Raw genomic sequence first — 14902 nt, forward strand, 5'->3', positions numbered from 1 at the left:
TATTATCTGGCATGTTTTTGTTAAAGCTGTTTATTATGCACAAAGTGATATGTGGGTACTAAGTGCTGAAGATGTCATAAAGTAAACTTATTTTGATAGGAGACAAAAAGTACAGCAGACCTTGGTGAAATGTACTATGAACGTGTTATGAGATGCGATTATCGTATTGGTTGTCTTTATTATTCAACAATTATTTTTTTGACGTGACCCTTGTTGTGGTTGGCCAAATTCAGCCATGAAACTCTGTCATAAGCCAATAAAGGAGACACCATGAGCTGCTGCCGTGCTTCGCTTTCCCAGCACAGAACATGGGCCTGAGACATGGAGCCCGGCGGGAGGAGACCGAGATGGCGGCGGTGGCGGGGCCGTGCTGTGGGCTGCACAGAGGAAACGAGACGTACACACACAGTGTATGGGGGAGGGGAAGGCGGCTCTCGCCTCATACTCCCGGCGGGAGAGCTCTGCCAGCCTCACTGCACGACTGCCCCCCGCTGCCGGTCATGTGACCTTAACGTAACCGGACAGGAAAGCACCGACGGGTTTTTTTCCCCCCCTGTATTACTCCCTCCTCTCGGAGAGGAAGAGAAGGAGGTGGTAGCAGCAGCAGCGGTCACGGAGCACGGACGGGCTCCTACTGGTGTTCCCAGCATACGTGACGCGGAGGTGAGTGCAATGGGTCGGGGTTGCTTTTGCGGACACCACGTGCGTGCCTTTATTAAGGGCCGCTGGGACTGTCGCCTTTAGACGCCCGGTCCATGCACCGGAGCCCCGCACACCAAGCGCGGGTTATACTACGTGATGCAGAGTGGCGTTACACGGAGTGATCCCACGCGTGTGGTGACGCGGGAAGGCCCGGCCAGCCACGGCAGCACGTACACGGCGGTGTGAGGCGGAGAGGCTGGGAGGGTGCCTGCTGGCGGCGGCCTCAGAACGGAGAGCGCTCCGTGTAACGTTCTAGAACGCGCTGGGGTTCCGGGGAGACAAAGAGCGGCCGCCATGGCCCTCCCTTCCCCCAAAGCTTCCTCCCTGTCTCTGCCGCCGCCATGTGTGTGCGCCTCCAGTCCACGCCACACCCCGCCTCTTCCCCACCGCCGCTCTACCCAAGCCGCAGCCATCTTTGTTCGTTATGTGTCTTTCACCGCCGCCCCCCCCGCTCCTCCTCCACAGCTGCGCGGAAATGGCTGCGCCCCACAGGCTCCTCCCCCCGGCTCTACCTCTGCTGCTCGGTGCATCTGACTGGACGGGACCTGCTTCTCGCTATAGAGATCTATATAAAATATATATATAATGTGTCTATTTACACACATGGTCGCTGCTTTATATCGTCATTCATCAGATTACTGTGTATTCATGGAATAGTTAGTGGTGTAAGTGTGTGTGCAGCTGCAGATGGCCATATATATGTACCGTACTCATCGTTAGACACAATACAATAATATATTGATTTCCCAATTTCATTCATCTGTGTCTCTAAGTGAAACCTATAGATTTACACTTAGAATAAGGTAACATTTGAATTAACGAAGCAGTCGAGGAAAAGTGTGCGAAAGCCTTGTACTAATATAAGTCCATATTGTTGTGAATTATGATAAACATCTCTCATAGTGACTATTTTGTTATGTTTATTTGTATATGTGAAGTAACTCTGGAGTCAATTCATGAAACTTTCATACCCTGCGTGAATTATTTTACCAGAGAAATGCAAGATTCAATTATAAATGCCCATTGGCAAGGTTGTGTGACTTTTCCACAAAAAGTGATCTGAGGGAAGTGCGTGAAAAAGTATTCTGCACAGGGGTGTATGTATAATGGGTGCGGGAGCACTCAGGGTCCAGGGGGTATGCAGTCGGGATGCCGACGGTCTAAATCCCGGCAAGAGTCTAATGACAGGCGTCGAAATCCTGATGCCTGTTATTTTACATACGCCGGGAGCAAGCCGGGTGCGGACAGCCGCTGGGGGGGGGTGTTTATACTTTTAGCGCAGTCGGGATCTTCACCTCTGCGGGGCTTCCGCTGTCAGGATTTGAATCGCCATGCGGCCGGCGGTGAATCATACCAATCCCGTCCAGGGGTGCCCACACTTCTCCAGAGTCCCACGTTGGTGGTGTCAGCGCTGTAAAAATCGCCTTAAGAATGTCCGCCGTGGCAATTTTCCCGGCGTCATGCGCAGTAGGGAAATCACCGAGATAATGGTGCGGCAGCCATTTTCCCAGTGACCTGCGAATGCGCAGTAGACTCTGGGAACACACTAGTAGTGCCCAGAGTCTACTGCTGCAGCACTGTGTAATCAGTGTGCTGCCAGCACACTGGCCCCCTGCTCTCTTAACATGCCCCTGATTCTGCACCCCAAAAAAATTATAACTGAAATAGCAGGACCACTGTTAGTGGCCATAAGGGAAGGACTGAAGGTTATTAAAAGGTGGCAAATGGCTGATTTTGCATCTCCACATACATGTCTCACATCATTTAACCCATTATTGAGCTTTATAGAGACACCGCTTGCACCTAATTTATGTGACCCCTTTGTACATTATTTTAAGGTCACATTTATAACTGTTGGCAAAATGCCTAAAAAAAAAATGTTGAATTAATGGGATAAAAAAAGAAACTAAACCTTACTGTATTCAATGAAGTGTTGAGACTGAAAAACACAGTTGAAAGTTCTGTTTATTCATGTGTTTGAAAAAGTGATACGATGTCAACAAGCTCCTACTTTTAAAATGTAAAAATATACCTTTACCTGCAAGTAAAATGTGCATTTGTAGGCTACCCCCTATGCCAGAGGTTCCCTCAAGGCTTCCCTACAGTTCAGGTTTTAGCGATACCCATGGTCAAGCACAGGGGTTTAATCAAATTGACTGAGGTACTAATTAAGTCACCTGTGCTCAGCCATGGATATCTCTAAAACCTGAGCTGTTGGGGAGAGCCTTGAGGACCGTGTTTGGGGAGCTCTGCTTAGATATTGATAGTTACAGAAGTTGCTGCTATTTGTTTAAATTCAGACTCCTACATCAAGGAACCAATAAAATGTGCTGGTTGTATACTGCAGAAATCTGTTTTCTATTTAACTGTCAGCATGGTGATAACAGAAGAATAATCTGAATGAAAATGTTTTATTTGAATAGTTTTTTATTTTTTTAATTTGCTAAAGTTCTAAAAAAAATATATATATTTTTCCCCACATTTCTTTTTCCGGGATTTCAAGTCTACTGCACATGCATAGCCCTGGTCATATGTGATAATATCACAGTAAGACTGCTGCTTTCATTGTTTTCAGTCTGCACAAAGGAAAAGCATGACATTAAGCTGCATACACACGGTACGATCTGTACCACCAACGACATGAAAGATATATCTTTCAGTGGGCGGAATTCAATTGCTTACGCGGTCCGGATCTCCCGTCTAAAGTGACAGGAGATCGCAGGCCGCTATTCAATTGATGCCGTTTTTCGTGCTGATCGCGCCCATAGAGGTTAGGTTTAGCCACGTAAAGCATCTAAACCCGACCAAAGTGCTGGGCGCGACCGCGAAAAGTGCTGTTTGGGCGCCCAAACAGGTCACTTTTCGCACATTTCAACTCTCATCCCCCTGGGGCTGCGAGCTGAAATGTAGCGCTGGCAGCTGATCGCGCCCGACAGGAGCAAGAATTGAATGGCTCCATCGGGCGCGATAGAGGCTGGAATCAATTGAATTACCCCCACTGAGTCATCCTGCCACATCTCTGAACATGCAAAGTTGACAATATCGTCCAGATTGGCCTGCATGTAAGGACGATCATAGATATCGTTATTGTTCATGCGGGAACGTGCATCGTTGGTCGTTCACTGAATAATCGTTATCGTTCATATCGTAAAAATATATCTGTCCGTGTGTACGCACCTTAATACTTAGCACATGCATTCTCCTGCATGAAGTTCAAGCAAAATAGCTGTCAAGATTAGAGATTCTTTAAAGTAATTTTCAAAACCTAGGGGGCGATTCAATTCAGCGGGAGTTGAATAGCACTGGGAGGGAGCTACTAGAGCTATTCAATTCACCACAATGTTTACTCTGACGGGAATTAGTTAAGTCGGAGAATGCTGGTTCTCGCTACTTAACCTGGGTGATTAGTCACGAGAACTGGCATTCTCCAATTAAAGTGGCGGCTGCAAGGCTGTTAGCTCCGCGCTAGGGTGGAAAACAGCCTTGCAGCCAGCACTTTAGTCTGATTTCTCCTCGTACCCTCAGGAGGGTGCAAGTAGAAATCATTAGTTCGACTTCCGCTGACGCAGCCACAATATATCGGCCAGTGTTTCCCCAGCATTACAGGAATCTAGAATTAAATCTGTTGCAAAGTTACCAGAGTGAGCGCATCTGAAATGTGTATGCCCTTTGTGATACTGATATAAGGAGTACAGGCTGTAACAAAAGTCATGGGCTGTCATTTTGTACATGCTTGCACTGCTATGCAATGTTAGGTCTTTTTTACAGAGCCTTATCTTATACAAGATATACAGACTTCGAACGTAAAATACTTTTTATTAAATTTATTTACTTTTGAATGCCTGAAAAGTATTTTTAACCTATATTATTTACATCTGTTTATTAATACAAATATCTCATCAGGTGGCAGTAGCTGCATATATGTCTACATACATGGTCAAGAGGTTTAATTCAGACCTAACATCATAATGGGGAAGAAATGTGATCTAAGTGACTTTGGTCATAAAATGATTGTTGGTAGTTTGAGTATCTCAGAAAATCTCCCGGGATTTTGTATGCACTAAAGTCTTGAGTTTACAGAATGGTGACCAAAATAAAAACCTTCTGTGTTTGAAAATGTCTTGTTAATGACAGATGTCAGGAAAAATGGGGGAGATGTATTAAGTGCCAAAGTGGATGTTATGTGCGCTGATACCGCTTCTCCCCGATGTATGAGCAGGGGATTGCGCGGTAAATGTCAGGGGCGCTATGACCGTTCCGCCCGCTCTATCGGCAGCTACATAGTGGCAATGCCCTATCCCCACAGCAGGGACAGCGCTGTCCCTACTGTGGTGGCTACCGGCTCCAGAGCTGTATTCGGGATGTCACATGCTCAGTGGAGCCTGCCGGGACTGAGACACCGCGCATCAGAACTAGGCTGATGCGCTATGTCCTCAGGCAGGGATCGCCAGAGGGGGGAGTTAACACTCCCCAGCTCTGGCCGATGAGATGTTCATATATCTCATTGGTACCGCTTCGCCTCGGTAAAGAGGCGAAGCGGGAAGCGTTATAGGGCACGTTAAGTGCCGCTATAATAAATCTCCACCAATGACCGTACTGTTTCAAATAACCTTGTGTTTCAACAGTGTGTAGAAGAATATTCCTTCTGAACAGCACATTGAACATTTAAGTGTATGGGCTACTTCAGAAAACCACAGTGGGTTCCACTCCTGACTGCTAAGAACAGAAAGCTAAGTGTTCTATAAGCACTGGCTCACAAAAACTGCACAACTGAACATAAGAAAAACTTTGCCTAATCTGACAATTCTGCTGTGACATGCAAATCCTATTAAGACATTTATGTGAACAACATGGATCCATCCTGTTTTGTCAGTGGTTCAGATTGGTGATGTAATGGTGCAGATAATAATTTCTGGGCACACTTTAGGAGCCCTAATACCAATTTGAGCATCATTTTAAATGGCACAGACTACCGGATTATTGTTTTCAACCATATTAATCTCTTTATGGCTAGAGTTTTAATGTCTGCCAGCAAGATAACAAGTAATGTTACAAAGCACACATCTTCTCAAGGTGGATCCACTAACATGATCATGACTACAGTGGTCCAATGGCGTCCACTGTCATTATATCACAATCCAATAGATCACCTTTGGGATGTAGTGGAACAAATCTGCAGCAACTGCATGGTGCCATCATGAGAACATGGAATTAGAATATCTAAGGAATATTTCCAGCATCTTTTTGAAGCCATACCTCAAAGAATTCTGGCTGGCAAAGTGGGGGTCTATCCAGTATTGGAAAGGTGTACCTGTTAAAGTGGCCACTGAGTGTATAATGGAATTGTTCTCTGTATATGCTCCCTACAGAATAATAAACTGTTCTTGGTATATATTCCTTAGGGTAATTTTTGGTGTAATCTCAAATCACCATATATGGGGTGGGTGCATAATCAGTGGTGGGCTGGGCCGGGGAGCAGGGTGCCATCCCTACGTTGGCCCGCTGCTGCGATCGGAGCTGAGCTCCGATCAGGCAGCTATTTTGGTGGCCCATATCCCTGCCACGATCGGTGCACAGCTCCGGTCGGGCAGTACAGGCTGGTAACCGTGGTCTCTGAAGCGATCAGAAGCCTCTGATCGCTTCAGAGGCCAGCGTTCCCAGTGATGCAGCGCGCAGGTGACATCATGATGTCACCCGCGACAAGCTGAGCCTGCTGCTCTGGATCTAATTAGATCCAGGCAGCGTCTACGCGCGACAGTGTGTACTGATGCGGTGCCCAGCGGCCGTCATGAAGAAAGTTAAGTACTGCACAGACAGGTCAGTGGGGCGTGTTCTATACTGGGAGGGGGCACAACATAAGGGGCATTATTGTTGGCTCTGCATAAAGGTATTACTGGGGCTCTGCATAAGGGGCACTACTAAGGACATTACTGGGGGCACAACATAAGGGGCATTGCTGGGCCTGGGGGAGTGGGGCTGAGAAGAGATGCACACTGGGTCTGGGGAAATGAGGCAGAGACATACTAGGGCTAGGGAATGTGTCTTACTGCTGTTTGTTAGATACTGAAAGAGGACCATAACCTCTTTAAGTGCTAAAGGTATTCCTTTTCATTGTCAAATGGGGCCCTATATTGTCTCTGTTTTTGAGAAATATCCACCATTCTAATTTCCTCTTATAATGTCTTATTTAAGTGTATGTATTGAAACTAACATCCCTATTTGAGCCATTGATTAGGACACGCTCTCGCGGTAGGTCTGCGAGCGAGACCTCGCAATCTCTAAGGATAAGCCGTTGTTTATGGGCCAGTGGGCCTTATTCAGACCCGGTCGCAAGTGCTGTGCGCTCTCAACCGGGTCGATGGTGGGCCAGTGCGCATGCGCACGACTGAGCCGGCTCCGTAGTGCGATTGCGTTGAGACCCGGATAGCGACGGGCAATCCGTTGCTCCGGGTCTCGCACCAAAGGGGGTGTGCTGTCGATGTTGAGTGACAGCACGCCCCCTTTGGTGGCTGCCCAGACGGAGGCGTTCCCATGAGAACGCCTACCGTTTGGGGGCGGCCCCACTGACATCACAAGTGATGTCAGTGGGAGAGCTTTCGGCTCTGTTTGAGCCGAAAGCTGTCAGGATTCTCGCGGCCACGAGACCCTACCACAAGGGTCTCGGCGCAAGCCCGATGGTCTTGACCATCGCGGCCATCATCCTGGCCGCTCGCATTAGCTGTGGGTGGTAACCCACAGCAATGCGAGCGGCCAGGAGGCCGCTCCATAAAAAACAAAAAAAAAGCCGCCCCGATTCAGAGCGTCCGGCTCTGAATCAGGGCCAGTGCCCTGGACTTTCCCCCCCAGGCTAAAAGTTGCCAGCCAGCCCCTGTGCATAATTATACTTGCATACTGTGTGCAGTTATTTTTGTGGGTACTTTGGCCCTCATTCAGAGGCACTCGCAAGAAGCGAGCGCTCGTTCTGAATGAGGGCGGCCACTTGTATTTTTAAGTGCGGCCTCCTGGTCACTTGCTAAGCTGTGGGTTACCACCCACAGCTTTAGCGACCGACCAGGTTGATGGTCGCGATGGTCTTGAGACGAGACCCTAAGGTTGGGTCTCTGCAACCACAAGCCCCAGGGAGCTTCCTGCTCTGATCGAGCAGGAAGCTCCCCACTGACATCACTGCTGATGTCAGTGCAGCCGCCCACAAAACGACAAGCGTCCCTTAAGGAACGCCTCCGTTTGTGAAACCACCCCCCCGCTGCGCCTACAAAACGGGCCAAGCTGTCGATCAACATCGACAGCCGGCCCTTTTGTAGTGAGCTCCGGAGCTAGAGAATTTCTCTCTCGCTCCGGGGCTTGCACACGCGCAGTGCGGCTGCTGCACGTGCGTAGGCCCTAAACATCGACCCGGTTGCGAGCGCTCATCGCTTGTGACCGGGTCTGAATGAGGTCCTTTGTTCTATAATTGTCCATTATATGGGTAGGCAACCTGTGGCACTACATCTGCTCTGGAACTATACAGCTTAGCAGGCCCTGCCACAGTTTTAGCATTCCCTACAAGCAAAGCTGTGGCAGGACATGCTGGATTGTGTAGTGACACAGGTGGCCTACCCCTAGTCTGTTACATGGTAAAGTTTGACTGGAACTCTTATCTAAACCCCACTCATATTTTTCATTTGTATTGGTTACACTTTAGTGTAAATATGGTCAACTTTCTGCTCAGAATAATCAGTTTTGTTTTTCTTTGCAGGCTCTTGATAAAAGATGGATTTGGCCAACCATGGACTTATACTCTTGCAGCAATTGAATGCCCAGAGGGAGTTTGGGTTCCTGTGTGACTGCACAGTTGCCATTGGAGATGTCTACTTTAAGGCGCACAAATCTGTTCTTGCATCATTTTCCAACTATTTCAAAATGCTCTTTGTGCACCAGACGAGGTAATTCAAAGAAAATCTCTTATATGTGCTGCTGAGAAGATTGAGTTCTGCTCTGTTGGTCAGTCGAGACTACAATATATAAATAAATGTAGCCGTGCTGAGTGCCCGTATACGGAAATATATTTAAAATATTTATGATCATATGCTTAAATTAAGACTACCATATGAACTTTTAACAATACATATACATTCATTATTTGTTCCTGCTAGTACCATATTGATTGTATCAGTGAGTGTGGATAAGCTTAAGCAAATATCTTTTGTATTTCTAAAGGGGCCTATCCATTAGCAGATCTTTCCCTACGATGAAAGACAAAAGATTTATCCCTTGAAAATTCCTGGGGCTGCGGTGACATATCTGTCATGTACATGACAGATTTTTGCAAACGACGAACGATATTGCATGACACCATTCAGGGAGTGGATTTTTTTTTTTTTTAGGTTTCTATTAATTTTCGCTAAAAATATAGTTCGTCGTTCACCGCTTATAAACTGACAGATATTTCTAATATCTGTCAGCGATAAGCAATAATTGACCACCATGTTGGAGAGACGAAAGACACAATTTGTTGGCCGCGGGAGTGAGCATCTGTCATCGTTCAGGGCCTATCCATGACAGATAAATTGAACGACTGAACGTTATATCGTTCATCGTTTAAATTTATCTGCTACTGGATAGGCCCCTTTAGTGAGTCAATCTCTGACATAATTTTATAGAGGTAATTCAAATTGTGCATATTTTAGCTATTTCATTATGTGATTGATAAATATTTGAAATGGTCTAAAATTAACATTATTTTATAGTAAGAGTAAATGAAATGTAACCTATTCTTATTGAAGAAAGGACTGCTTTAATTCTCAAATTAATCAAGTGGTCAGGCATTTTGCATGGTTTCTCATTACGTTAAATATAAGTATTTTTACTATTTCAATACAATACACACTTTGTCATCAACAGCAAAACTAAACATGTTAGATTGTCAACAAAATGTCAGTTACAAACACTTCAGCATGTATAAAACAAACCAGTAAAACATTTCCATAATACTAAGGTCAGTGCATTTTGACAGTTCAATAGACGAACAGCTACCAGAAAGAAGCTATTATATAACCTCTTTGTATGTGTGCACACGCTCCTAAAGCGTACATTTGATGGTAGTCTTTCAAAAACCGTATAGTTGGAATGACTAGGATCAGCTAAGATGTTTCTAGTCCACTTTAATGCTCTACTCTCATAGAGAACTTGAATTTGGGGCGGTTTTACACCTATTATTTTGCTTGCAGTCTTGACCACCTGCTCAAGAGCTCCCCGATCCGCAGCAGTTCAATTCCCAAACCATATAATAATCCCATAAGTCTGACACATATAAAAAAAGGAGTATTAGGGTTTTGTATATATTAATACAATAAAATCCTGTAAGGTAGTTTAAAATTATGGTTGGTATTTAGCCACACTGTTTGATCTATGACAGTCCGCAGTTCACTGTGGTAATACAACTGAAACAAAATAAGTGGTCACACAACTTGTTTCCAACTTCAATAATCCCAGAGTGACACTAAATGGTCAAAGAGTTAGTTAGTTAGTTTGTATCAAGGGATATTCAATTGCATAAAATGCTGGTTAATACCAGCTAATTTAGTTGCAAGAATAGCGTGTTGGAAGAGGGGTTGGTTCTCCCGGCAGGAGGTCCGATATAAGACTTTTCCGGAGTCTGTTGAATGTGTTCACCAGATGAGTGATAACAGCCAGCACTCCAGTGGGGGACCGTCTCTTCCGCAATTTGGAGAGGGTCCGTACCTCTATTCCGGTGTGCGCTCCACTAAGTTAGAGCACTCTCTGTCCCGCAGTGTCTCAGTACTTAGTTGTGTGCCGTTTAAGGATGGAGCGGTTCACAGGTGCCTGATGGAGCTGGCTGTCTGCGGCCGACGTGTGCTCCGTAGTGGGCAGTCTTAGTGCAGCATGTGGGTGTGGATCCTTGACGCGTTTCTCCGGGTAAAAACACACTCCCGGTTTCATCAGAAGGCAAACCTGCCTTCAGTCTCTGCAGAAAAAAAAGGTGTTGTGCCTTTTTTACCACACATGTAGAGTTCAATGACCAGGTCAGATACTTTGAGATATGAACTCCCAGAATGAATCCACCTCTTCAATTACCATATCGACCAAATCCACTGGTAATTTAGATCCACAACCCACCCTCCTAAAATCAATTACCATCTCTTTAGTTTTTGTGGTATTTAGGAGTAATTAATTATCCTTACTCCATTCAAGCAATCTTTGCATCTCATACCGATAGGCTTCCTCCCCCTCATTTGATATCAGACCCACAATGGCAATGTCATCAGCAAACTTCACAATCTTAACAGTCTGAAGTTGAAACTCAGTCATAAGTAAATAGAGATTATAATAGAGGGCTCAAAACGCATCCCTGTAGGGCACCAGTTTTGAACAAAATTTCTCCAGAAACACAGGCCCCACGTGGTTAAGTTAGGGGTATATCTGTCAAAAGATTCAAAACCCAATTGCACATATACCCACTTAGACCTAACTGAAAAGCTTTGAAACCAAAGATGCCGGAATAATAGTATTAAAAGCAGAACTAAAATCAACAAATAAAATTCTAACATAAGACCTCTTTTGCTCCAAGTGAGTCTGCACCGTGTGTAAAACTGTTAAAACCACACCGTCTGTAGAACAATTTGCCCTATAAGCAAATTGGCAAGGATCAAATCCAGCAGCAAAGTGGGCTTTAATATGTTTCAGCACTAAACGCTCAAAACATTTCATAACAATGGAAGTTAAAGCAATCGGACGGTAGTCATTTAGGCACACCTTTTTTTGGGACTGGAACAATGGTTGTTTCTTTAAAACATTTGGGATTTGGCAGTATGCATGGGACACATTAAATAACTTAAAAATCCCCGCTAACTCGTTACAACAATCTTTTAAAACCCTCCCCTGATTCCCATCTGGGCCTGCAGCTTTACCCGGGGTTACACTATGCGAACACTCCCGTACTGATAATTCATCTAACACTAAGGGGTAACCACTTGGGTTGAATTTCCAAGACCATAATTTCAGACGCCTTTTCCTTGTCGAACCTAGAATAAAATGTATTCAGGTTTTCCACCAAGGCACTGCAAACATCACATAACTCAGTCACTTTAGTTCTTTAGTTTTATAATCAGTGATATCACGTAGACCCTGCCACATGCTCCTTGGGTCTTTACACTGATTAAATTTATTCTTCATCCTAGTTGAATACTCTAATTTGGCCCTTTTTAATACCTCTCCTCAATTCAGTCGTCTCCTTTGTATACAGATTTAAAGGCTCTATCCCGAGCTTTAAATAAGGAACGTACCTATTTAGCAATGGTTTCTCATTTTTGAATACCCTAATGTTTTCCTTAATGTCACACTCTCAACACAGCAGCTAATATAGCCCAAGACCATAATGGTCAGAAGATCACGGCTTAGATACCCTTCTACCATGGATTCCTCTATTAACATTTTCCAATTTGTAAATGCTAGGTGGTCCTGTAACCTCTCAGTTGCTCCCTCTGGCCACACTAGAACAGATCTCCTAGTAGGCCTAACACGTCTGACCAAGGGCTTATACAAAGGTATCATGAACAAGGAGACATGGTCCGATTTTACAATATTGGGACACACAACAGTCTCGTAGGCCATATTAAGATTTGTATAGACGTGATCCAAAGTATTTGCCCCCCTAGTCGGAACCATAACATTCTTAAAAGAAACTTTGGCAGTACCACTTTTGAATCAGTCAGGTTAAAATCACCTGCTACAATAAATATACCATTCACATAAGAAGATTGCAATTTAGTTAAAACCTCATATAAAGTGTCCAGTGTGCATCTCACATTTGCCTGTGGGGGAATATAGACAGCTATCACTATAACAATTGCAAATTCTCTGGGCAAATAAAATGGCCTGCATTTAATCGACAGGTATTCTAAATCCGCTGAACAGAAACTCTCAATTAATGTAGCATTAGAATGCCACTTATTCACATATATACACAGTCCGCCGCCTCTGAGCTTACCCGAGGCCTCAGTCCGGTCTGCCCTAAATAATGACCTACCTACCAGACATATAGCAGAATCTGGGACCAAACTGTTTAACCAAGTCTCACTGACCGCAATTGCTTAAATTTGCAATGTATGGGCATTGCTAGATTAGCTTTAGTTAAGTTTTTCGTCAGTATGGGAACTGGTAACTATAAGTTAATTTCAAATATTGAATGCAATGATGATGCCTCCTGTGACACAGTCAAGGGTAAAGAAATTTCACTGTTTTTATGTTTCCCACCTCTTCGTTACATAACTAGCATGGGTGGCATATATATTGGTTGTCCTTTATTCAGCACAGGCATTTATCAATCAATAAAATGTACTATAGTATGGTACTTATTTCAAATTAATTAAAACACGAGGAGCTAAATAGGGCTACCAAATCTAAAATAGAAGATGGTTTCCAATATAGAACTATTAATAATATTAAGGGATTTCTATGTGAAGGCTTCTGGAGTGTATAGAAGAAATTTTTCTTTCGGTTCTCGTCCGTAACCCCATTGAAGGACTTGGACTACAATCTCTTTGGAGCCTGTAATGGCTGATAGCACTGAAGAATAGATTGCATTCAGGTGTGTGTAAAACATAAATGCAATGTCAAATATCATTCTGTCAAGATATAGGAACTTTTGCAATTAGATAGATGGATAGATCTATCACTGTCTTTTAAATAATGCAATTTATATTAGGTCAGTGATTATTTTAAGTTGGTGGTATTAAAAACCTAAGCAACTCTATTTATTTGTAAATTGTTTTTGTACTCCTTTTTCCTCCTCATGGTGATGTATTTTTATTTTTTTGTCCCCCTGCCTACAGTGAATGTGTTCGCTTGAAATCAACAGACATCCAGCCTGATATCTTCAGCTATCTCTTACACCTGATGTACACTGGAAAGATGGCACCTCAACTCATTGATCCTGTTCGCCTTGAGCAAGGAATAAAGTTTTTGCATGCCTTTCCTTTGATCCAAGAGGCCAGCCTTGCGAGTCATGGTGGGTTTTCTCACCCAGATCAGGTTTTCCCACTTGCATCTTCTCTTTATGGGATTCAGATTGCAGATCATCAGATAAGGCAACCACCAAAAGTCACTCCAGCAGCTGAGAAGACTAATCGTGAGCCTCGACCACAATCATCCAGGTTAAATCAGGATACATCATCAGATAATGTGCAGCTAACTCCACTCCCACCTTCACTGCCTGCAGCAAACAGGACAAATTTAACTTTTTCTGAACCTGTACATGCTCCTTTGTCTCCTGAGCCAACTTCTTCTGTTCTTCCTGCAGCATCTTTGGAAGAAAATAGCATGGAAGAGTCGCCAAATGAGGAGCAGAACACATCCCTGACAATTGCTCATGTCAAACCAAGCATCATGAAGAGGAATGGAAGCTTCCCCAAATACTACGCGTGTCACTTGTGTGGTCGTCGCTTTAATTTGAGGAGTAGCCTGCGTGAACATCTCCAACTTCACACCGGGATGCCATTTAGCACCACAACCGGGCAAACTGAACCCAGCATTTCCCCTTCCTTCTGTAACAATGGATCAGAGATGGGAAAAGAATCCATGGAGACAGCTGAAACCGGTATGATCAGTGACAGTGATATGCCGCAGATCTCAGACTCGCCAATAATAGATGGGCAGCAGCAAGCCGAGACACCGCCACCTACAGATATTGCAGACATAGATAATTTGGAGCAAGCTGATCAGGAAAGAGAAGTGAAACGTAGGAAGTACGAGTGCACTATCTGCGGGCGTAAGTTTATCCAGAAAAGCCATTGGAGGGAGCACATGTACATCCACACGGGCAAGCCATTCAAGTGCAGCACATGTGACAAGAGCTTCTGCAGGGCAAACCAGGCCGCTAGGCATGTGTGTCTAAAGAGCTCTGATACCTACACAGTGGTGGATAAGCAGACTCTAGAGCTGTGTTCGTTTGATGAAGGCAGCCAAATGGACAATATGCTAGTTCAAACAAATAAACGTTACAAGTGCAACCTCTGCGACAAAACATTCTCCACACCTAATGAGGTGGTCAAACATACGTGCCAAGGCCAAAACTCAGATGTCTTCGCTCTTGAAGAGGAAGGGAAGTCCATCCTGTTGAGTAGTGGGGACTCTGAATCTGCAGAAAATGAGCACTCTATGCTAACAACCATTAAAAAAGAGCAAGAAACTGTGCTAGATTAAT

The 14902-nt window shown here is 44.5% G+C and overlaps 1 protein-coding gene across 1 annotated transcript in view; it reads left to right on the top strand.

The window, feature by feature from the left end:
* Positions 1-242: 242 nt before the first annotated feature.
* ZBTB2 (zinc finger and BTB domain containing 2) overlaps positions 243-14902 on the top strand; it is a 15988-nt gene continuing 1328 nt past the window's right edge. The window contains exons 1-3 of the mRNA XM_088474496.1: positions 243-663; positions 8438-8624; positions 13533-14902. The exon at positions 13533-14902 is cut by the window's right edge and continues 1328 nt beyond it. Of these exons, the coding sequence (XP_088330622.1) occupies positions 8452-8624; positions 13533-14901 (1542 nt within the window). The 5' untranslated portion in view covers positions 243-663; positions 8438-8451 and the 3' untranslated portion in view covers position 14902. The remainder of the gene's footprint in view (positions 664-8437; positions 8625-13532) is intronic.

The sequence above is a fragment of the Taudactylus pleione genome, unplaced genomic scaffold (assembly GCF_031769625.1).
Source record: "Taudactylus pleione unplaced genomic scaffold, aTauple2 ptg000154l, whole genome shotgun sequence".
Classification (NCBI taxonomy): domain Eukaryota; kingdom Metazoa; phylum Chordata; class Amphibia; order Anura; family Myobatrachidae; genus Taudactylus; species Taudactylus pleione.